The 24,758-nt window shown below is 40.5% G+C and overlaps 1 protein-coding gene across 1 annotated transcript in view; it reads left to right on the top strand.

The window, feature by feature from the left end:
• The window catches only part of ADAM7 (ADAM metallopeptidase domain 7), a 66,737-nt gene extending 52,474 nt beyond the window's left edge, over positions 1-14,263 (top strand). The window contains exons 17-22 of the mRNA XM_047857569.1: positions 3,573-3,653; positions 4,890-4,968; positions 5,706-5,811; positions 6,178-6,277; positions 9,774-9,830; positions 14,189-14,263. Of these exons, the coding sequence (XP_047713525.1) occupies positions 3,573-3,653; positions 4,890-4,968; positions 5,706-5,811; positions 6,178-6,277; positions 9,774-9,830; positions 14,189-14,263 (498 nt within the window). The remainder of the gene's footprint in view (positions 1-3,572; positions 3,654-4,889; positions 4,969-5,705; positions 5,812-6,177; positions 6,278-9,773; positions 9,831-14,188) is intronic.
• The last annotated feature ends 10,495 nt before the right edge of the window (positions 14,264-24,758 follow it).

Raw genomic sequence — 24,758 nt, 5'->3', positions numbered from 1 at the left:
TAAGATCAGGAACAAGAAAAGTGTACCCACTCTCCCCACTTCTAGTGAGCATAGTACTGGAATTACCAGCCAAAGCAATTAGGCAAGAAAAAAACAACAGGCATTCAATTTAGAAAGGAAGAAGTTAAATTTTCTGTTTGCAGGTGATATGATCTTATATATAGAAAACCCCAGGGATACCTGGGTGGCTCGGTCGGTGAAGTGTCCAACTCTTGGTTTCAGATCAAGCCACAATCTCAGCTTCATGAGTTCAAGCCCCACATTGGGCTCTGTGCTGGCAGTCCAGAGCCTGCTTGGGATCCTCTCTCTCTAAACTCTCTGCCCTTCCCCCACTTGCACTGTCTCTGTCTCTCTCAAAATAAATAAATAAACTTAAAAAAGAGAGAAAACCCTGAAGGCTCCATCAAGAAACTATTAGAACTTATAAGTGAATTCAGTAAAGTTGCATGATAAAGAACAACATAGAAAAATTAGCCGCATTTCTATACACTAAAGAAAAAAAAAAACCTATCTGTAAAAGAAATTAAAAAAAACAACAACCCCATTTATAATAGCATCAAAAACAATAAAAATGCTTAGGAGTAAATTTAACCAAGAGGTGAAAAGTCCATAGACTGAAAATTATTAAAGACGATCCAAAAATATGTAGGAACGACAAAAGATCTTGAATCACCAAAGCAATCTTGAGCAAAAAAGAACAAAGCTGGAGGCATCACACTTCCTTATATCAAACAATATTACAAAGCTATACAGCATTGAACAGCATGGAACAGACATTTAAAACATGCACATATAGACCAATGGAATTGAATAGAGATGCCAGAAATAAATGTATGCGTATATGGTCAACTAGTCATTGACAAAGCACCAACAATACACAATGGGGAAAGGATAGTCTTTTGAATAAATGGTTCTGGGAATACTACACATGCAAAAGAATGAAACCGGATTCTTAACTTACACCATGAACCAAAATGAACTCAAGATCATTTAAGGTATGAAACAGTAAAGCACCTAGAAGAAAACATAGGAGAAAATCTCCTTGTCATTGGTCTTTGCGATTTTGTTTTGTTTTGTTTTGTATGTGATGCAGACAAAAAAGCAAAAATAAATAAGGGGGGCTATATCAAAGTAAAACATTTCTTCAGCAAAGGACACAATCAAGAAAATGAAAAGGCAACCAATGGAATGGAAGAAAAGATCTCCAAACCATATATCTGATAAAGAGTTAATATACAAAAGTTTTAACTAATTCATACAGCTGAAGAGCAAAAAACCCCAACAGTCCAATTAAAAAAAAAAAAGGCAAAGGACCTAAATGGACATTTTTTTTCCAAAGAAGATATGCAAATGACCAACAAGGAAATGAAAAAGAGTTCAACATCATTAATCTTCAAGGAAAAGTGAATCAAAGCCACTAAGAGATGTCACCCCACACCTGTTTGGATGGCTATTATCAAAAAGACAACAAATAAAAAAATGTTGGTGAAGCTGTGGAAAAAAGGAAACCCTTGTGCACTATTGGCGGGAATGTAGACTGGTACAGACATTATAGAAACAACAGTAGTTCTTCCAAAAATTAAAAATAGAACTACGCTATGATCCAGCACCCTCGCTTTGGGCACATAACCAAAGAAACTGAAATCAGGATCTTGAAGGGATATCTGCACTCCTAGTTTCATTGCACCATTATTTACAGTAGCCAAGATATGGAAACAATTTAAATGCCCTTTAACAGGAAAATGGATAGTGAAAATGTGATATGCATATAAAATATCACAATAATATATACTACATAATTATGGAATATATATAATGGGATCTTATTTAGCTTTGAAAAAGAGGGAAATTCTGTCAGTTTCAGCCACCTGGATAAACTTGGAAGACTTTTCATGTATGCTAAGCAAGATAAAGCCTGACACAGAGACACAAATTCTGTATGATTTCACTTACATGTGGAAGCTAAAGAAGTCAAAGTCACAAAAGCAAAGAGTAGAATGATGGTTGCCAGGTGGGGAAAATGGGGAGATGTTGGCCAAAGCATACAAATTCTGAAGGTTTAATGTAGAAGGTGGCTATAGTTAATGATGCTGTAATGTATACTTAAAATTTTCTAAGGGGGTAAAATTTTAAGTGTTCTCAACACACACAAAAAAGTAACTATTTGAGGGGATGGATGTGTTCATTGTTTTTGATAATCATTTCACAATGTATACATTGTATATAAAATCATTAAAATATGCACTTGAAATATATACAATTTTTATTTGCCAGTTATACCTCAATAGAGTTGGAAAAACATTTCCTGATACACGTTTTTTAAAAGAAATAGGCAAAAATCGGAGTGACTGGGTGGCTCAGTCAGTTAAGCATCTGACTCTTGATTTTGGCTCAGGTCATGATCTCATGGTTTGTGGGATTGAGTCCCGAATCTGCTCTGCACTGACGGTGTGGAGCCTACTTGGGATTCTCTCTCTCTCTCTCTCTCTCTCTCTCTCTGCCCGCCCCCCACCCCCCCCCACTCACATACTCTCTCTGTCTCTCAAAATAAATAAATAAGCATTAAAAACATAAAGATAAAACAAATAGGTAAATATAAAAATAACAGTTAAAAACTTAAAAATTGGGCAGGGCGCCTGGGTGCCTCAGTCAGCTGAGCGTCAGACTTCAGCCAGGTCACCATCTCATGGTCCGTGAGTTCGAGCCCCGCGTCAGGCTCTGTGCTGACGGCTCAGAGCCTGGAGCCTGCTTTGGATCCTGGGTCTCCCTCTCTCTCTGCCCCTCCCCCACTTGTGCTCTGTCTCTCTCTGTCTCTCAAAAATAAATAAATGTAACAAAATTTTTCAAAAAGAAAAAATTTTAAAAATGGGCTAAGATAAGCCAGGCAATAATTATAAGCAACAAAAACAACAATAATTTTGTTATAACATGTACAAAAAAATAACAAGCAAAATGGAAAACAAAGTTAATAAGCATAAATAAGAAGATTAATTGATATTAAAAATAACCAAATGCACAGTTGACAATGGTGGTATAGGAAGCATGGATCTTATTGAATCAAAAGAAAACTTGCAGGATGCCTGGGTGGCTCAGTCGGTTCACCATCTGACTCTTGATTTTGGCTCAGGTCATGATCTTGCCGATGTGGAATCAAGCCCCAGGTCCAGGTGCGCGCTGAGCATGCGGTCTGCTTGGGATTCTTTCTCTCTCCCTCTCTCTCTGCCTCTCTCTCTCAAAATAAATAAAAAGAACAAATACACTTAAAAAAAACAGAAAAAGAACACTTGATAGAAATAATAACATAAATTGTTGCACTTACAACTGTAGAATCTTTGATAGGTTAACATTTGAAGAATTAGTAAGGATACAGGTATTTGAATGATGAGTTTGTATATAACAGTGTTTGATTGTACGCTGCATTAATTTCAAATATCTCATCAAACATTTATGGAGGATTTCTTCTACAGAAGATTCTACATGTGGTTTTTGTTTTTTTTTTTTTTTATAATAGAAAAAAATCATGTAAATTCTAAGAGCAAGTCATTAATTCATACTGGTAACTTTATTTCCAGGTGTGCAGCAATGGTGAATGTGTGAAACTCGAAAAGGTCTACAATTCAACCAATTGCTTGTCTCTGTGCAGTGAAAATGCTGTAAGATTTGGCTCCTTTTTAAATTAATGTCTTGCCAGTCATTTGCTTACATAGAACTTCATTCCTGAGCATGTGTGTGTGTGTGTGTGTGTGTGTGTGTGTATGTATGAGTGTTGATTTTTAAATAAAATACACATTTGGGATCCATGTTTTCATGTATCATCCATAAAATTGATCTAAAGATCCAAACCAGGTATTACTTATAGATATTGTCAATATTATAAGTATATAGTTTATCATTGGACTGGTAATCTAGAAACCTAGTAACTTATGTACGTATGAAGTTGAAACCTAAAGGATCTATCATAATGTCACTTAAAGTAAAATTATAACAATGTCAACGTTAATCGAAAGCTTTTGACCAAATAACAAAAATTATATATATGTATATGTATATATGTGTATATGTATGTATATGTATATGTATATATATGTATATGTATATATATACATATATGTATATGTAAATGTATATATATACACATATATATAAATATATATAATTACTCAACACTACCTGATACCACCAGTACCTAGCAGTTTGCATTTGTGGGTAACATTTTTCCTTAGTGCAATTAATCAGTAACACTTATATATAAGTTGTATGTGTATCAGGTACCCTTCCAAGTACTTTACATATATTACATTCTAAACACTTCACAACAGCCTCAAAAGCGAGTACTATTCTTATGCCCAATATTACAGGTGGAGAATAAGTCACATGATGTTGTGTTGAAGGAAAAGCTGAAATAGAAGTGCAGAAAGAGTGCATATCCTTAATCATTACACTATGGTCTTTGATGAAGAAAACATTGCACAACTCTTTTTTCTCATATTAACGTTATCTCGTTATTACTAAGGCTAGTTAGAGCCAGCTGTGTGGCTATGACATGTCTAACTCTAACAGGGCTGTTCTTTTAATAACATTCATGTCTTCTAGAAAGATAAGTAAAGCCATCTAATTCATCTGGTTTTAAATTTGTTAGAATCATTCTCTTGTCCAAAGGCCACCTTCAAAAGTTGCTTCTTCTTGCAATTTCATTTATTTATTTGTTTCCAATGTTGATTTTGATACGCAGTTTAGTTAATTAATCAGTAAAAGTGTGTGTGCGTGTGTGTGTGCGTGCGTGTGTGTGTGTGTGTGTGTGTGTGTGTGATGTTGAAACAGCCCAAGCTAAGCGAGGTACAAAACACACATATAACCTGATAAAATTATATGATTAACTATTCTTCCAGGTGGATGGCCCTGAACTTCAGTGCCAGTGTGAGGAAGAACAGAAACATGTGGACTGGGGAGAAAACTTAAATGCTACCAGTGAGCATTCTAGAATATAATATCAAAAGCCTAGACAATGAGAAAGCTTGTTTTCCTTATTTCCCAAGTCTAATACGTATATGTTGTTTCCATGTGGGTTTGTATGGTCTTTTTACTATTTTGCATATTTAAACACCTAAATTTGAGTATACTACAATTGCTGTTTCAATTAATATGTCTTCTTCTAGTTATATTTGGATAGGATCTTCTAAGAAACTGTAACACAACAAGGCCTTTTTTTTTAATTTTTTTCAATGTTTATTTATTTTTGGGACAGAGAGAGACAGAGCATGAACGGGGGAGGGGCAGAGAGAGAGGGAGACACAGAATCGGAAACAGGCTCCAGGCTCTGAGCCATCAGCCCAGAGCCCGACGCAGGGCTCGAACTCAAGGACCGCGAGATCGTGACCTGGCTGAAGTCGGACGCTTAACCGACTGCGCCACCCAGGCGCCCCAACAAGGCCTTTTTATAGTCAATTAACAACTAACAGTCAACACATTTCCTGCCGATTGTTGTTCTTAAACATAAGGGACTCTCAGGTTGAGTGTCAGTTGTTAATACACATGATAATTTGTTTAATGTTTTGGTCTTTTACTTTATATTTTTAAAAAAAATGGAGGAAGGGGACATTAAAGTCCTTTAAGTAAGGGAGAAGCTGGATTGTAATAGCTCAGTTAATACTCTATTGTCCTAAGGTTGATGTCCTGGCTAAAGCTTATGTTTTTTAATGTTGCAGATATATCCATCCTGGTTGTTGTGCTTGTCCTGGTGGTTATTGGTGTAGGGGTTGTCGCATTATTAATTCGTTACCAAAAATGTATTAAGCTGAAGCAAATCCAGAGGTATGTATTTTCTGTCTAGTGAAATGGGACCACTCCTAACGATATATAAGCTCTGTCACTGTAGACGATATTCCCTGGGGGAGAAGTCTAAGCCTCTTACTGAAGACGAAGTAAGAGTAACAGTAAATCAAGCTTTTACATACTTAGTTCTCATCTCCAAACGCTTATCCCGATGGTTCCCAAAGTTTGCTACACATTGGAATCCTAGAGATTTTTTACAAGAATACTAATTTCAGTTTCTCCCTCTGATTAAATTGTTATGGGGTGCAACCTGAGTATCAATCGTTTAGAAATCTCCTAGATGATTAAATATTAACCACAGGCATACCCCGTAGCTTATGTCAATATTCAACTTCCTCTTGACAGCCCACCGAGAGAGACACTGGGAGTGGAGAATAAAGGATACTTTGGTGATGAGCAGCAGACAAGGACTGAGCCCATCTTTCCCGACATTCATCCCCTCCACGTAAGCCAATGTCACTTGCAACAGCTGACTGATTTCAAAAGTAGTTGCATGTGTATTCGATGTAGAACTAGCCCTAAGCTAAGTGATATGGGAGGTGCTAAAGAACAGTTTAACGTGATTCCACACCAATGAAGCCTTTGGTCTACATGTGGGGAAGGAAAAAATGGCAGGACATAAGCAAAGCAAGACACTATTTCACAGCAGAATCTATGAGTTAAATAAAATATTGATTTGTGCACTATCAGAAAAATTTACAAACGTAAACTATATTTTGGGGCATAAAACAAGTCAGTAAATTTAAAAGAATGGGAGTCATACACAATGTTACCAAAACAAAACTTTATTAAAAATCAGTAACAGGGGCGCCTGGGTGGCTCAGTGGGTTAGGTGGCCGACTTCGGCTCAGGTCATGATCTCACGGTCCGTGAGTTCGAGCCCCGCGTCGGGCTCTGTGTTGACAGCTCAGAGCCTGGAGCCTGTTTCAGATTCCGTGTCTCCCTCTCTCTGACCCTCCCCTGTTCATGCTCTGTCTCTCCCTGTCTCAAAAATAAATAAAACGTTAAAAAATTTTTTTTAAAAATCAGTAACAGAAAACTATCAGAAAAAATCTCCAAATGAAAATTAGATAATAAATTCTAAAGAACACCTGGGCCAAATAAAAAATCAATAGGGAAAATGGAAAATACTTTAAAGGAAAATGAAACAATACCTACCCAAATTTGTGGGAAGTAGTGAAACCAGTAAAGGAGAGTTTATAGCACTAAATACTTATGCTAGAAAAGAAGAAAGGTATCAGATCAATGACATCAGCTTTCATTTTAGGAAACTAAAAAGAGAAAAGCAAATAAAACTCCATGCAAATAGAGGACAGGAAAACAATAAATATTGGTCACCAGTGAAACTAAAAACAAAACAAAACAAAATCCTGTAGGCAGACAATAAAAGCAAAAGCTGTTTTCCAGAAATTAATAAATCTTATAAACTTCCAGTCACACGAAGAGAAAAAGGTACAAGAGTCAAAATGACTATCTGGAATCATAAAGTTGACATCCCAGGAGAGTAATGTCCCTTATTAAATTGACAATATTTTGAATATGGAGATTAATTTGAAAAATTATTATTTTAACATATATATATTTGACAGTGTAATTCAATAGTAAACTTTTTGAAAGTTTCAAATCACCAAAGCTTACTCATGAAGAAAGAGATTACCGAAATATCTCCGTATTTAACAGAGAAATTGAATTTGTAGTAAAAAACTTTCTACAAATAATAATAATGGGTGAATTCTACCAAACATATAATGATGAAATATTACCAATTCTACATAAACTCTTCCAAAAAATGGGAGAGAATGGATACTTCCCAACTCTTTTAACAAGGACAGTATTTTTCTGTTATCCTTCTAGAGAAAAGCATTATAACACAGAAAACTGTTTGCCAATATTTCTAATAAATATAAGTGCGTAAGTACTAAATTTTAGCAAATTGAATTTCACAATGCATAAAAAGGATATGGTATTGTGACCAAATGAGGGTTATCCTAGGAACGTAAGGAAAATTTAACATTAACAAACCAATCAAGCTAATCCACGGTATCGTTTGGCAAAAAGTAAAATTATATGACCATCTCAATAGATGTGGGAAAAGCATTTGGAAAAGATGTAATCTATGTTCCTGATAAAACTCAGTAAATTAGGAACATAAGGGAACTTTCTGAACCTGGTGAAAGTGTCTACCAAAAAACCTATAGCTGATATATTTATGCTTAAAAAAACTGAATACCTTTTCTATAACAACAGGAATAAAGCAATGATGTACACTCCCACCACTTCTATTGAACATTTTACTTGAGACTATAGCCATTACAATAAGGCAAAAAAAAAAAAATCAGAAAGAAAAAGAGTAAACCCTTTTGATTTGCTGAAGACACTATCATCTATAAAAAATCCTATACTAGGGGTGCCTGGGTGGCTCAGTTGGTTAAGCACCTGACTCTTGATTTCAGCTTAGGTCATGATCTCACAGTTTGTGAGATAGAGCCCCATATTGTGCTCTGTGCTGGCAGCATGGAGCCTGCTTGGGATTCTCTCTCTCCATCTGTCTCTGTCCCTCCCCCACTAGTGCACTCGCTCGCTCGCTCTCTCTCTCTCTCAAAACAAATAAATAAATCCTATAGTAAAAAAAGTGAATTTAGTAAGATTTTTTTTCAATATATGAAATTTATTGTCAAATTGGTTTCCATACAACACCTAGTGCTCATCCCAAAAGGTGCCCTCCTCAATACCCATCAGCCCCCCTCCCCTCCCTCCCACCCCCATCAACCCTCAGTTTGTTCTCAGTTTTTAAGAGTCTCTTATGCTTTGGCTCTCTCCCAATCTAACCTCTTTAAGATTTTAAGATATGAATCTGTGCACAAGAACCTATTGTGTTTTCATATACAAACAAGAATATAGCTGGTTATGGAATTTCAAGCATTCAGAAATTGACTTTACATTCGGATGCTAAAAGATCTGCCTTGGTCAATTCTTACTATAATACATAAAGAAACTCCCACTCTTTTCCAATGTAAGTTTGTTTTGTGAGTTCTTAGACTTCTTCAGTATAAGAGAATAACTTAGGGAAGAATATTTCCCCATGTGTTTTGATATTTGTACATTTACTAGGTGTTTTCTAGAGATAGCTAGAAAATTTATTGTGCAGGCTTAGAAAAGGGTCATACTTGCCAGAACACTTAATTGCAAGGATAATAGGATCTCTTTTTCCTAGCAAAGAACTGCAGAGTCCTTGGAGAGACTTCCAACCAGTTTTTCAAGTCCGCACTACATCACACTGGTATGGTCGCTTACCCCCTTTCTGTTGGGTTGTGCTAGTCTGTGGCCATTTCAGTAATAATTTCGGTGTCACTTAACTATTTGCTGGTTCCTTGAAATAGTCAAATAATATAACAAAGCTCTGAAAGCACCAAGATTTTCAGCTGTCTATTTTTCAAATGAACAATTCTCATTATGCTGTCTATATTAGTAGCTAAAAGGGTGTGATTAAGATAGCTTTCAGTCTATGGTTCCCCAGAATCCTCCTCTCCCACAAAAGGATCTCAGAGCGTGCCACCCAGTTGGGATGGGGCTGAATGATCATTTCTTCCCATACCCCACTCAACCAGTACCGTCCATTTTGACAAATTGTTTTTACTGGGGTTTCAACAGGGATGTTTTCGCAATGGAAACTCCAGCGCTTGAAAAATGTTTGGAAATCTCTTACCAAATACAGGGTTGGAGAGATCCACCACAAAGTTTACAAGGAAAAAAAAATGGCTTCGGATAAGGCTTCACTAATCAGGACTATCTCCCCATCGTCTCCCATAGCAATGTACAAACTTTCTTAGATTGTTCACGGATCAAGAAGAGACTGTCTGCATGTGATGTGCTTGTGTGTATGTGTGTCTACTTGTGACATCTGGTACAGTTCCTGACACAGCACAATTTGTGTATTCCAGAAATCTGCAAATAAAGACCTAAGAGGAATCGCAGATCCCAGTCAAAGTGCCAAAGAGGTAGGTTCCTGTGACAGATGGTACCCCCACCCACTATTGATGGAGAGGGGACACCCTCTGTCCTTACCAGAAGAATAAGATGGTTGGAATTGTTTTCTCCCATGTGCTAAAATTTCTAAGAGACAATTTAACAGAGTATGTTTCAGTCTGAGAGTTTCAAGCCTGACTATGGGAGCAAGCTAGGATTTAACAGTCTCAGAGTCTTGGGCATTTTTAGACATAACAGAAACAAAACTTCTTTCTTAGACTTTTCTTGCCCAGAGTATACACACTTATGGTTTCTCATGAAGAATTTTTTTCAAATGTTTATTTATTTTTGAGAGAGATGGAGTGTGAACATGGGAGGAGCAGAGAGAGAAAGAGAGAGGGGAGACACAGAATCCGAAGCAGGCTCCAGGCTCTGAGCCATCAGCACAGAACCCGACGTGGGGCTCGAACTCACAAACCGTGAGATCGTGACCCGAGCCAAAGTGGGGATGCTCAACCGACTGAGTCACCCAAACACCCCTCTCATGAAGAATTTTAAGGACCAAATAGCACTGGTAATTACGGAGAAAGTACCATTCCTAATGGAAAGTTATTTCATGTTTGCTTTATCAAAGTTTCACCTACTAAATCAATAACTGACTCTATCTGAGGGATGATTTCACTTTTTAAGTGCAATGGCTATATTAGAAAATTTATCAAAAAGTTGTGATTTTTGTCAAAACGAGACAAAATGAGCACTGTGGCTACATATCAGAGTTTCTGTTTTCATTCCTTCATTCATCCATTCATCGATTTCTATTGAGTTTCTACAATGTACTGGGTTAATCAGAAGTTTCCCACACAAAACATTCTTTTTTCATCTTTTTTTTTTCATTTCAGAGAGACATAGAGAGGGGAGCGGGGAGGGAGGGAGAACCTTAAACTGGCTCCACACTCAGTGCAGAGCCCTACATGGGGCTCAGTCCCAATCCTGGGATCAAGACCTGAGCCAAATCCAGAGTCAGCACTCAACTGACTGAGCCACCCAGGTGCCTCCCCCGTAAAAACATTCTTCACAAGAAATCTTGCCCAACACACTTTCTGTGTTGGAAAGGGGAAGGAAGGACATTTCTAATGGTCCTTCCACTCCTTATTGATGGACATGTCTCATACTGATGAATGGAGAGAGATGCTCCTTAATGCAAACAAACTGTTTGGCATCCTGTAATGAAAAACAAAATGATTTTCTCTCTTTTGTGATAGGCTTGTTCATTTTATAATGACTGCTTAATTAGCCATGGCTAAGGAGATCTGGAAAAAATGTGAACAAGCATAGTACAACAGAATCCCGGAAAGTTACTGTAATTAGCAGATAACAATGAGTAACTGAAATATAATGTGCCGTAGACTTTAGAGAAAATAACTTCTTTTTACCCGTCTGTTTCTATTTAGAGCTTGAAACTGGATATCCAAAATGGCTGTGCAAGGCTAGGCTGAGGATTCTGGATGAAAGATCTTCATAACCCTCCCTCGATACTTGCTACACAAATTTCTGGCAGTTTTTCCAAAGTTCTTATCAAGACAGAAAATGTTGATGAGAAGCAACTTCTTTCTGTAATCTTTACCTGTAGAATTTATAGCCTGTAGTGTAGACATTTGCTACAAAAAGATTCTTGGCGTTTTCCCAATGACTAATACAATATAATACAATAACAAAACTAATACAATAGACTAATACAAAATAGTCTCCTTGCTCTAGGATTTTCCTAAAGAATGTCAATCTGGTTACTTTAAAAAAGACTCTTAACCTTGAGGATATTAAATTACAGCCCCGAGTCTAAGAAGCAAAACACTTCTTATAAAAGTTTATTTCTTTGGAATCATAAAACTACTGAACCTTAATTGGAATATGACATGATTGCCACTAATTCTGGTTTAAATGAAGTTCTCTCCTGCAGAAATGCCAAGGAATTCAGTGCAGGAAGTCATCTGATTCCACTAAATAATTAAAAGGTAGAGGGCTGTCTGGCTCATGTCTTGTCAGTGAAGGAGGCAGGAGAATAGTCCTCTTCGCTACAAAATCAATGTTAAAATTGTGGGAGCAAAGGAGGACATGAGATGCTTCTGGTTAAATTCCTAGAATCTCATCTTAAATTCCTAAATTTTTAGAATTCCTTCTAAACCTGACAGAGAAATCAGAGGGGTTATAAGAATTTCAGAAAATTAACTCCAGCAGAGAAGAAATACTCACGGCTCCCCTTAAGTGCTTGTGAGATCTTTGTAGTACACAGATTTGCGCAATTACTGTGCAATTTCTCTTCCGTCTCTAGCCTTCCCTGATTCTGGTGTGTGGGGCTGTCCAAGGAATGATGTCAGATATTTCTTATGCCCATGTTTCTCAGCACTTTCTCTTGTATTATTTTCTTTTTGTTAACGGTTAAAGCTATATCAATTGTTTCTTTGTATACTAAAGTGAAGTTTTCAAGTGCTAAATGAGAATTATATGATTCAATAAATAAATAAATAAAGCAAGGAAGAGAGCTGGTTGTTCTTGATGAGATTCTTCTTGCTTTACTTGACTGGCTGATGTGAGGACACAGTGAGATCAGCAAAGGACAGCAGGGACTCAGCAGTTCACACCTAAGCAAGAATTCCATAAGCGTTTGTTTTTCTGATTAAAACCACTCATTTGAGAAAGAGTGTTGACGATTGCCCGCTGAAAGCAAAAGATGCTAATTTAACTGTTTTATGACTCTTGAGGATATAGAACAAATTGAGGGTTGCTGGATGGGAGGTGGGTGGGCTAAATGGATGATGGGCATTTAGGAGGGCACTTGTTGTGAGGAACACTGGGTGTTGTACATTAGTGATAATTCACTGAATGCTATTCCTGAAACCAATATTACACTACATATTAACAGACTAGAATTTAAATAGGAACCTGAAAACATTTTTAAAAGACAAATGTTTTAGGCAAACTTGTGAAAAAAAGAAATTGTGTGTCATATATACTCCTTAAAGCAAACAATAGTCTTCTGATGTCCAAAACGAAGGGACAGTCACATACTTGTACTTGCTTGAACAATACATATGTTGCCGAACAATATATATATCTCGCCTTCTTGATTCACTATGTTTCTTCTTGCTCTCGTATTTCTTCCAAAAGACTCACCATCATCTCTGCCTTGGGTTCCACATTCAGCCAACTACTAGTTTCCAGTGATTTTTCTTTCTTTCTTTCTTTCTTTCTTTCTTTCTTTTTTTTTTTTTTTTGCAAATTTTTCTTCTCTCTCTCAAATTATAAATATGCCTGGCACCACCTGAGTCCTCCTGCTTGGCTGTTTCATGCCTAGATAATCACTTCTAGTGACTTCTAGTCTGCTCCCCCATTCTTCAAATAACCACAGTGGCCCTCTGCCGGGTAAGCTTCCTTTTTACTTTAGGGTGTATTTTCCGTGCTTGTCCTTATTACTTATCCGAGGCCCTAGAGACTTGACCTACACTTCTTTCAGATGCTGCCACCCTTGCCGTGTTTCTTAGGGATCTTCTTCCAATGCTGTCTGCAGATTAGGAAGCAATTTCATGGTTCCCTTGGAGGGAACCAGCAGGAGTGCTGTCCCTGTCCCCAGTTATGGAGCCAGGTATGATTTCATAGCCCTAATATGTATGGCTCTTATCACCTTGGACAGTTTGAGTCTTTTCCTTTGAACCAACAGTTGCAGACAGAACTCCTGTTGTGAATGAACAGACCTGCAGTACTTACGGGCTAAGGAACTCTGTCTTCCTCCTCAGCCTGTGAACTGCTTCCTTTCCCACCCCATACACAGATAGAGAACCTTCCTGATGCTGGAACTTGCCTAAAGTAAGACAGAGCTCGTTACAGCTCTGGGATGTTGTGTTTTGGAGTACTAAGTTACTCTCGGTAGCTGGGTCCATGTACCCTCTGCCCTGGACAGAGGTGGATTTATCCAGAAGCTAATAAAGCTTGAGCTTCAGGGTCTATCTCGTGCATTGCTCCTTCCCAGACCTTTTATCTAATTTGACATTTACATTTTTTAATGACAGTGGGCTGGTTTGGGTTGGGAAGTGAGAACTCAAATGAGTGCAAATGATGTGTCCACAATAGGGCCTATACCTAAGAAGCAGACAGGACAAAGATGCCCTGTGTTAGGCAGAAATTGGTGGTTCCAGGAAGGGCAAGGAGACGACCAGCCAGAAATGGGATGGGGGTATCTGGGAATGAGAACAGCATGGCAGGTGTGAGGAACCCTCAGCAAACCCATGGCCGACTGGGGAAAGGCTTGGGTGGAGGTGAGTTCCCAGACAGCACCACAGAGAGGAAAATCCAAGAGGGGAACGAACTTTGACTGTGCTCCCCAATCCACCCACAGATAATGGCCAAGGGCCAGGGCTTTACCAGCGTGCTGAGTTTGAGCAAAACCTGTGCGCAAATCACCGAACCCTGAGCGATGCAGACCCAGCGCGACCCATAGAAAAACAATACAGAATACAAAACTAAGGGACGCCTGGGTGGCTCAGTCGGTTAAGCGTCCGACTTCAGGTCGGGTCACGATCTTGCGGTTCACGAGTTCAATCCCCACATCGGGCTCTGTGCTGACAGCTCGGAGCCTGGAGCCTGCTTCCGATTCTGTGTCTCCCTCTCTCTCTCTCTCTGCCCCTCCCCCACTCGCCCCACTCGTGCTCTGTCTCTTTCAAAAGTAAATAAATAAAAAAATAAACATTAAAAAATTAAAAAAAAATACAAAAATAAGAAGCGAAACCCGAGCAGACATATCAGCAGCTGTACATCCCAGGGGGCAGAGGGTGGGCGATAGATTCTGCAGTTTAAGTTCGGACAAGTGCCTTTAAAAAACACTCAGAAGTAAATCAGAATTCATACTTGTTGCAGTAGTATTTGAATCTCCCATATACGTTCACGTCAGTTCTGCCAGGAATGCAGTGATGGAGATCCCACACAAACCAAACCAAAAATCAGCATTCCCAGGACAGCATCCACTATTCTAAATACCGGCCAGATCCACACGACCACGTTGCCATTCTCAGAAAGCATCAGTGCTTCCACATGGTTGTGGAATTTAAAGGCACTCTTGGGGCGTGCTAGAATTGGGAAGTCACATCCTAAAAGACCAGTGATCGCTTCCTGATCTGGGGCACAAATACATGCATGGGCCCTGGCAGTCCTCACGGCGCAACGCATCGATGAAGTTTCTACAACGACCACTAGGTGGCCACCTAACAATCTAAATCTATGAGCTGGAAACTCGCCCAGGGAACTCACACACCAGGCCTGCAAAATTCGGACTTGAAATAAACTTACCAAGAAGTTTGTTCAAGTCCGTTGCTGGTTACGGAAGACGTAGCTCTGGGAGAATTTTGCCAGACCCCTTTCTTCTCTGCCAGGGTTGTGGGTTGGGTTAGGAAAACAGAAACGGAGCCCCTGAGCAAAGGGGAGTTGGGTGGACAGCCTGAAAACTTTGAATGAAAAGAAAAAAAATTTAATGTGTATTACTTATTTTTGCGACAGAGAGAGAGAGAGAGAGTGCCAGGGGGCGGGGGTGGCAGAGACAGAGGGAGACACAGGATCCAAAGCAGGCTCCAGGCTCTGAGCTGTCAGCACAGCTCAGGGCTGGGGCTCAGGGAACCAGGAGATCAGGACCTGAGCCGGAGTCAGACGTTTACCTGACTGGGCCACCCAGGCAACCCGAGCCTGCAAACTGTGAATGAGGGCTTTAGATTCTGAAGATAAATCCTGTTTGCTTTCAGTCTTGAAGTCCAGTGGTGTTGAAGCTGACATGTCAGTAGCTCCAAATGACCCCATCTCCTGAAAACTACTGGGGGAGGGCCGGAGGGATCATTTTGTTTTTGCTTTTTACTTTTATATGATCTGTTTATTTATTTTAGTTTTTTGAAGGCCAGCAAATTAGCCACTGCTGCTGTGGACGCCGGAAGAGCTCCCCCTTTCCCCAGGGATATGTAACGGCTAGTAAATACCAGGAGGAGCCATAGCCTGTGTGACTTCTATGACTTTGTAGTGGGACATTCATGACAATCGACGTCCACCTACTAATCACCACCAAGGAGTGAGAAGTATCGATTCGACTCCTGAGCTTATTGGACGCTTCCTGATCACTTTCTGATGGAAGCTCAGGCTTTTAGGAAAGTCGAGAGCCATTATGCAAGGGAAATGGCTGTCTCCCGGCCTTGACAGAATCCATTAGTATATTTCTCCAGGAAAAGCTGTAATTGGGAACTATATGTAATGGATATTGATCGCTAAGAAAAGAAGATACACATAACTTTAGACCTCAGGGGTCTCCGGGAGCAAAAGGTACGTAAAAAGGGGTCTTCATAGGATCATAGAAGTGCTAGCCGGAAAGAAACTGAACCGGAGTGGCTTTAGAGCTTAGGTAAGTCAATTCACGAGCCAATAGCTGCTTGCTCAAGGATATCAGTGATTTGCTGCAAGGAGAGCAAATATAGCATTTACTGAGTACATACTATTTGTCAGGCATTTTTCTAAGCACTTCGTATGTAGTCTTTTATTTGACTTAAAATAACTCTAGGAGTTAACTACTGTTATTATCGTCATTTTACGCTTTGAGAAAATCAAGCTCAAGGTAAAATAATTTGCCAAAAGAGAGACAGTGGACGGAAGAGCTTAGCCAGAATGTCAACCCAGGGATTCAACCTCCAGAGAGTGTGTTTCCCATCACTACCACGCTGTTTGGTGTGAATATAATTTTGAGAGGGAGGAAGCACAGGTCCTTCCAACATTCACAGTGGTGCAAGGGAAACTAATATATCTTGCTCCCATTCCCATTTCCCGCCCACCAACTTCCCAGTCTTTGCAGCCACAGCCACAGCCACAAGGATGCACGGATTTACACAGCAAGGCAAGCCGGGCAGGGGCCACCTCCCAATTTAGCCCGACCCTGGCTGCCATGCTGCTGTCGTGGTAGAACCATATTTGGGGCTGCACCTGAGACTTTAGCACCTTTAACCCTTCTCCTGGCCCGTCCCAAGGGGGGTGCTTGTGATCTGGAACCTTTTCTGTGTTGTACTACTTCAGGTTCTGGGAGGTCTTACTCAGTAGAACAGGGCTCTGCCTGGGCAATGTTTTAGTTCGCTTTAGCATGCCTGGGAAAGATGTCTGTTGCTTCCTTCATTGTCAGCGTGCAGGGAAGGAAAACCAAAAGAATTATTGACATTTGGCAGCAACTTGTGGATCGGGGGATGGCAAGAGTCAATGAAGGGGCCGACCCGCTCTGAGGAAGGCTTCCTGGTTCTAATCAAATGAAGAATGCACCAGACAAGGGGTCACATTTAACATGTGGGGAAGGAGAGAGTATCCGTGCTGCACCTTTCAGACTCCACACACCTGCCAGACCTCTCCGTATTTCTCATTCGATGCCCACTGCAAAGCCCTGTGAAAGTATTCTCTTACAGACAAGGAAGGTAGGGATAAGAGGTGCCCAGCCACCCAGCGGTCAAGGGTGAAACAGAAATCCGCACATAAGCCTCAGACCAAAGCCACGATCCGAACCCACTCCAGTTTCTAAACTGACCTATTATACCCCCAGGGTGACAGTGACATCACAGGTGGCCACTGGAGCTGATTTCTGGGAGAGGCAACTTTGATCTAGAAAGGGGCGGGCCAACCCAAGGCAGTGGGTGGGCCTAGGTTTTTTCTCGTAAAGAACAAGGCGTCCGTTTCATTTCCCAGTCTTCTCCAGGTTTTCAAAGCGATGATTAGAGGGAAGAAAATGTTCACAGGTCTACTGTCGTTCCAACAGGGTTCAAAGGGGATTCACTGGATGGAAAAACGCAAAGGCTTTTAGATAAATCCTATGGCACTTAAAGTCCTTCTTGTCCTGTATTTATTTTTTTTTTTTCAACGTTTATTTATTTTTGGGACAGAGAGAGACAGAGCATGAACGGGGGAGGGGCAGAGAGAGAGGGAGACACAGAATCGGAAACAGGCTCCAGGCTCTGAGCCATCAGCCCAGAGCCTGACGCGGGGCTCACACTCACGGACCGCGAGATCGTGACCTGGCTGAAGTCGGACGCTTAACCGACTGCGCCACCCAGGCACCCCTTGTCCTGTATTTAAACGAGTCCTTTTCTCTCCCGTTGTCCACATCAGCCTCTGGACGTAAACGTTGACGTCCATTACCCAGAGACGGTAACATTTTAAAAACAAAACCGCCCAGAAAACTAGAGATCGGGCTCTGGGGTGTGCCTCTTCAGGTCTACCAGGGAAAGTCGCTGGATACTAATTTGACGTTCTTAGAAATGTGTCTGATACTCTCTCTGCAGGAGGACATAGTTTGAAATATCATTACCTACTGCCGTCTTTAGGCTGGCGGAGGAAAGGAAGAAATAGCCTCCCAGGTAGCACATTGCGCAAACCGGATACCTCAATATTGACGCACCGCCAACCAATTCAGAAGAGAAATAAATCGATTTGCTCCATCTTGTTCATGCTGCTTGGTTGCGTAACAGGTTTCCATGCTGAAAATAGCACCAGCTGGACACTGTGCTACTCAATATCCCACCTTTAGAAATGAAGAATCAGACCCAAGCCCAACCCAGCGTCATACTGCTCCCTGAGTCCCCCTGCGTTTTCTAGCCAGGGGACACTCAGAAAGCAGCAGGATAAAAAGGCGGATCTCACAACCCCATTTCCAGCCAAAGCTATAATCTTCCTCCTGAGGACTCTTCAGTGACCCTTCGGAAAGCCAACAAACCAAAACGACAAGCAGAGACCAATAGTACTCTTAGATTTCAAAGGGGGAAACATGGCATAAAAGTAATAAAATAAATAACGAATATGGATTGATACAATTTAGGCTCTGTTCGTTTAATTATTCATTTACTCCATCGTTCAACAGGTGCTCACTGCACATTTGCTGTATTCGAGGTATCGTTCTAGGTGCCTGAAGATAGATGATGTAGAAGACTCTGCCCAAGGGGCCTCAAGCCTCACAGGAAAGCACCCAGGCTTCTAAATGGATGGCCTCGAGGTCACGTGATGACCTGCACAGACGAAGAAGGCGGCAGATGTGACTGACAGGAGAAGAGAGAGGAGGTGTATACTATTTGGTACAGTGGAGAATCTTTCAGAAAGGCAAGCTTTTTATCAAGAGCTTAACAAATGGACAAAGTTTGGCCAAACAGAGAGCTAGCATTCCAGGGACAATCAGCCAGTCTACGCACACCAGAGTCTGTCAGGTCCATTCGTGGTGAGGGGTTAGGATAGCTCAACTATAATGCATGCAGAAACGTGTGATATGAGGGCAGGTTAAAAGTAGCCTGTATAGGATATACTCTGCTGTGTTTATCTTAAAGGTAGCGGGAATTATTTAGGGGACTTAAGTGACAGTGACATGATCAAATTTGTACTTGAGGGGGAAAAAGACAGTCACAATTATGAAAGGTGGATTGGCGAGAAGCTAGCGGACTGTCCGGATTAGAAGACACCAAACTCTACAGAGACCAGAGTTGGTAGAAAACAGAGAAAACGGAGGACTTCACATTGCTTCGTTCTTACTGATGAGGGACTTACAGGGATGGGGTAGATGAAAGCATTGATACTGGCTTGTCTATTTCTGTTTCACGTAGATGAAGCTCCACCTGTTCCTTCACCAGAAAAGAATACAAGGAATAGAACCAGGTTACCCTGGAGGTGAAAATGGGTTAAATGTGAGCCATTTTAACTTCCTCTTAATGTAAATACATATAGTGAATTCATATGATATGAAGAGCAAAGTGGGAAAAACTACTCAGGAAAGTTTTCCTTTAAAAAAAAAGTGATTAGGGGCGCCTGGGTGGCGCAGTCGGTTAAGCGTCCGACTTCAGCCAGGTCACGATCTCGCAGTCCGTGAGTTCGAGCCCCGCGTCAGGCTCTGGGCTGATGGCTCAGAGCCTGGAGCCTGTTTCCGATTCTGTGTCTCCCTCTCTCTCTGCCCCTCCCCCGTTCATGCTCTGTCTCTCTCTGTCCCAAAAATAAATAAACGTTGAAAAAAAAATTTAAAAAAAAAAGTGATTAAAGAAAAAGTAAAATAAAGATCGTGATTTACTCAACTGTTGTGCTAGAAGCTACTGCCTAGAACAGCACCCAGGACCAGTAGCACAGGGTAGAATATAAAATGGGCTCATCAAATACTGGCTTAGATTTAAATGAAATGTGTTACGTTTTTTAGGCAATGGGAAGAAAGCACAGTGACGATAGATCAACTAGTAGGAAATAACACGGATCAAGGTAATTCTGAGTCGGACTCTTGATTCCCTTAGCTGCTCATGCAGCACCTGGCCCCTGCCCATCCTCAGATGCTTTGCTGGATCAGAGGAGCTCTCCTCCAAACTCCACAGATTCTGGGACTCTCCCTGCTAAGCTGAGGACACAACTTACTTCCCCTGAGCCCCAATAAGAGTCCTTCAAGGGAGAAAGGCAAGGGAGAAGAAGCATTATTCGTTGAAGGACACTTTTCATTTTTAATGTTTATTTATTTATTTTGAGAGAGGGCACAAGTGGGGAAGGCACAGAGAGAGAGGGAGAGAGAATCCCAAGCAGGCTCTGCACTGCCAGTTCAGAGCCCAGCACGGGTCCCGAACTCACGAACCATGAGATCATGACCTGAGCCGAAGCCAAGAGTCAGACACTTAACTGACTGAGTCACCCAGGAGCCCCAACTTTGAAGGACACTTGAAGCCAATTCTATCCAACAAAATCGTCCTCCTCTCTCTGACTTGAAACAATGCAAACATCTAATACCTTTTGTATATTCTATGTCTCCAATTAAATCTTTAGACATATGAAATACGATAATAATAACTGTTGCAATATCCTTGTCCAGTCATTTCAAAACTCTGTGTCAGTTCTAGTTTGGTTTTGATTGAGCTTCCTACTCATAAGGGTCATATCTTTCTGCCTCTTTAAGGCATGGTCATTGTTGATTAGATGCCCATCCACTGTGAACACTACCCTTACTGGCCCTGGATTTTTTTTTTTTTTTTGTATTCTCATAAATATTCTTGAACTTTGTTCTGAAAAGCAGTTGGTTATTTGGAAACAATTTGATGCTTTTAGGTCTTGCATTTAAGACCGTTACACAGGCCCAGAGCAATGTTTAGTCTAGGGTAACTGATTCCTCACTGCAGAGAAATACCAAGTACTCAGATGCCCATGAATTATGAGGTATCTGATGGAGCTAGCAGGTAATTTTTCCTTGGACTTGTGTTATGGGCTGAATCATGTCCCCACAAAGATCTTGCACTCCAGAATTGCAAAGGAATAAATTTTTGTTGTTTAAATGATATGTGTTATCAGGGTTCAAGGTAAGTGATAAAATATGGTGCTGGGACGGGGGTGGAGGGGTGCTTCTGTTACAAAAACCTAAAAATGTGGAAGTCACTTTGGAACTGGACCATGGGAAGAGGCTGGAAGTTTTGAGATGCATGTTAGAAGAGGCATAGATTGCCTTCAAAAGGCATTCGGCACAAACATGACTGTTGAAGATAACTCTGGTGGAGGCTGAAAAAGAAGAAGAGAGCTGTTGAGAAAGTTTCTCTGAGAGATACATATGTCATCACAAATAGAATGTTGTTAGAAGTATGGATGTTAAAGGTGCTTCTGGTGAGGTCTCAGAGGGAAATGCTGAACATGTTATCGGACCAGATGAAAGGCCTTTCTTGTTATACAGTTGTAGAACTTGGTTAAATTGTGTCCTACTGTTTTATGGAAGGTAACATTTGCAAGTGATGAACTTGGTTATTTAGCTGAGGATATTCCTATTCAAAGTGTTGAGGGGGGGCACCTGGTTTCTCCTTGCTGCTTGTAACAAAATGTAAGGAGTCAGAGAGAGAGAGAGAGAGAGAGAGAGAGAGAGAGGAATTGAAGAAACCATTGTTAAGCATAGGGGAACCAGAACTTGAAGATTTGGAAAATTCTGAGCCTATCTATATTGCGAAACTAAGAAAGCATATTTTGGAGAGAACATCACGACTATGACTACATAATAATTTGTTAAAAGATGACTGATGTGTGATTTATGGATCCAGTCAGCCATCTCAGCAGAAGCCGGGGATAGGCATTGGGTTATCCCTTTAGAAACACTGCAGAGATGGGATGAAATGAAGGAAGGCTGTTGGACTTCTGAGATTCTATAAGATAGACTACTAGAGCTTTTCTGGTGTAACATGCTATCCTTCAAGAAAAGGAACTAATGACCCTCAGGGTGGTTCAAACGTGGGCAGGAATGGTGATTCTACCAAGAGCCAGAAGGCCAAGGCCTGAGGGGTCAGGGTCACTGTTCACAGTCAAAAGAACAGAGCCACTCCATTTGGACTGGTTGGTCTAAAAAGGCAGGGCCACTAACCAGGTGCATCGAGCCAAAAAGGATTATTCCTGAACCTTAAAATCTTAGGGAATTTTCTCTGCTAAGTTTCAGACGTGCTTGGAACCCATCACCCTTTTCTTCTTTCTAATTTCTCCCTTTTAGAATTGGAATGTTTATCCTCTACCTGTCCCGCCATTGTATTTGGGAAGCAGTTAACTTTTCTAGTTGCACAGATTCATAGCTGGAGAGGGATTTCGTCTCAGGATGAATCATACCTTGAGTCTCACCCACACCAGATTTAGATGATATTTAGATGAAACTTTAGAGTATATGATAGAATGAGTTAAGATATTTGGGGCTGTTGGGATGGAGTTAATGTATTCTGTATGAAAGAAGAACATGAGGGGAGCTTGGGTGGTTCAGTCAGTTAAGCAACCGACTCTTAATGTCAGCTCAGGTCTTGATCTCAGGTCATGAGTTCAAGCCCTGCATGGGGCTCCACGCTGGGCATGAAGCCTATTTTTAATAGGCTTTAATAATGCAGCTTCCTTTTCTGGCAAAATGGTGAACTAGAACGCTAAAGAAATATACCTGGTACAGAATACCAAAAGGTTTTGGAATACCTTTGTCTTTCCTGATTCACTGTTGTATTGATAAGAAAGCCAAGGAAAATTTCAGAGTCCAGAAACACTGACAATTGTGAATCGAGAGCTAGATAAAAGCCACTTTCATGACAAACTCAATTTTTATCTCACGGTCAGGGTCCGATGGACAGGATATGACATGTTATAAAATTGCAAAGCAGAAGCGGAATTAAGTCGTCAGGAAGAAGAAACAGTAGAAAAAAATAACCGGCAGATGAAAGTTTCCAAAGATAATTGGTGTTGGAGTGAACAGATTCAGAATAGAAAAAAGGCACATACATTTAAAGAGCTAAAAGACCAGAGAACAACAGAAATGAGAAACCAAACTAGCCTGTAGATTTAAATATATCCATAAAATAATTAAGATTAAAAAAAATGTGGCTGTGTTCAGCAGCATATCCGGAAGGCAGCCTAATGAGATAGGGTTGGAGGAAAAGAATGAAAGAATAGTTTAAAGATGTAACAGAAGGTGAAAAGATTAACCTGTATCTAGCTGTAGTCCCAAAGTAGACATTATTCATAAAACTACAGCTAAATATTTTCCAGTAGGGAGAGAAGGAAGGAAATGGCAAGGGAAAAAGAAAAAAAAAAAAATCAGCACTCGAGCCTGTGACTTCCCAGATGTGAAGTAGCCTGTCTTAAAAGTTACACAGAAATTTCAAATCATCAGGTTTAAAGGGAAGAACTCAAAACCTTCAGAGGGAAAATACAGGTGGGAAAGAAAGACTGGAGAATCAGGGAGGGCATTATATTTCTCAATGCAGGGCAGAAGGTTATAGAAGTAAGACGATCCGTATGTTCAAATGTTGAGGGGAAATGTTTTTCAAACCTAGAAGTCTAAACTCAGCCGGATTTAGTAATCCAGATGAGCAGAAAATAGACATTTTCACCATACGATTCATCCAAATTTTACCTGTTGTTCACTTACAGGAAGGTAGCAGAGGTTGTGCTTCAACATTTTAGAGGATTAAAAACATAAAGGAGACAAAAGATTTGGTAAACAGATGATTCAGCAGAGGGGAAAGCAAAGGCGTTTCCCAGAGATGGGTGAACGGAAGTTTCGGGATGACTGCCGTGCTAGGGAGCCCTAGGGAGCACCTCTCAGATGGCAGCAAGACCACGGACAGCTAGGGAGCCCTAGGGAGCACCTCTCATCGCAGCAAGACCACAGACAGCTCCAGAAGAGCCGTCCCCAAGAGGAAATCAACAAAAGTAGACCTGATTGAGAACAAGGTGTCTTTATGATTCTGAGATGTGGTTTCTAGTTCTTCTGGAGCGGTAGTTCTCAATGAGGGTGATTCTTTTCTTCCTCAGGAGACATTTGACAACGTCTGGAGACATTTGTGGCTGTCGCAACAAGATGGGGGTGCCGCCGGTATTGGGTAGGACAAGACCAGGGATGCGCCTGAACATCCTACAGTGCACAGGACAGCCTCCTGCCCATTAGCATCCCATCAAAGAATTCTAGGACCAAAATGTCAGTAGTTCCAAGGTCAAAAAACCCTGAGTTTCAGACAAAAATTTTAAATGAAAAAAAAAAATGGACAAGGAAAGACATATAATCCCACGGACTATGTTGTTCAACTAGGAGCAATATTTAAAGCAGTTGTGCTATAACTGTTTTGGAAAGATTAGGAAACAGAAATGGTGAGAAAAAGAAGGTAATCTTTATCTCTCTTAGTTAGAAGACAGTAGATAATTCTTAAAAGTGACATGTGTACGGACAGAAGCCAAAGTAACTTATTTAGAAAATATGGAGGTGCTGGTCGTGGAAATAACTTAGAGTATGGAATGTTTAGGATACAGTGAATGGAGACCAAGAATGAGAAAGTAGGAGACAGAGGCTCCTGTCTTTCATTGTAAATCTTTACCTATCATTTGATATTTGAAACTATATTTGATACTATCATTTGATATTTGAAACTAATGAAAAAACAATGTTAAAGCAGATATGGCAA

This window comes from Prionailurus viverrinus, chromosome B1 (genome assembly GCF_022837055.1).
Source record: "Prionailurus viverrinus isolate Anna chromosome B1, UM_Priviv_1.0, whole genome shotgun sequence".
In the NCBI taxonomy this organism is placed as follows: domain Eukaryota; kingdom Metazoa; phylum Chordata; class Mammalia; order Carnivora; family Felidae; genus Prionailurus; species Prionailurus viverrinus.
This window is presented reverse-complemented; position numbering and strand designations above follow the sequence as displayed.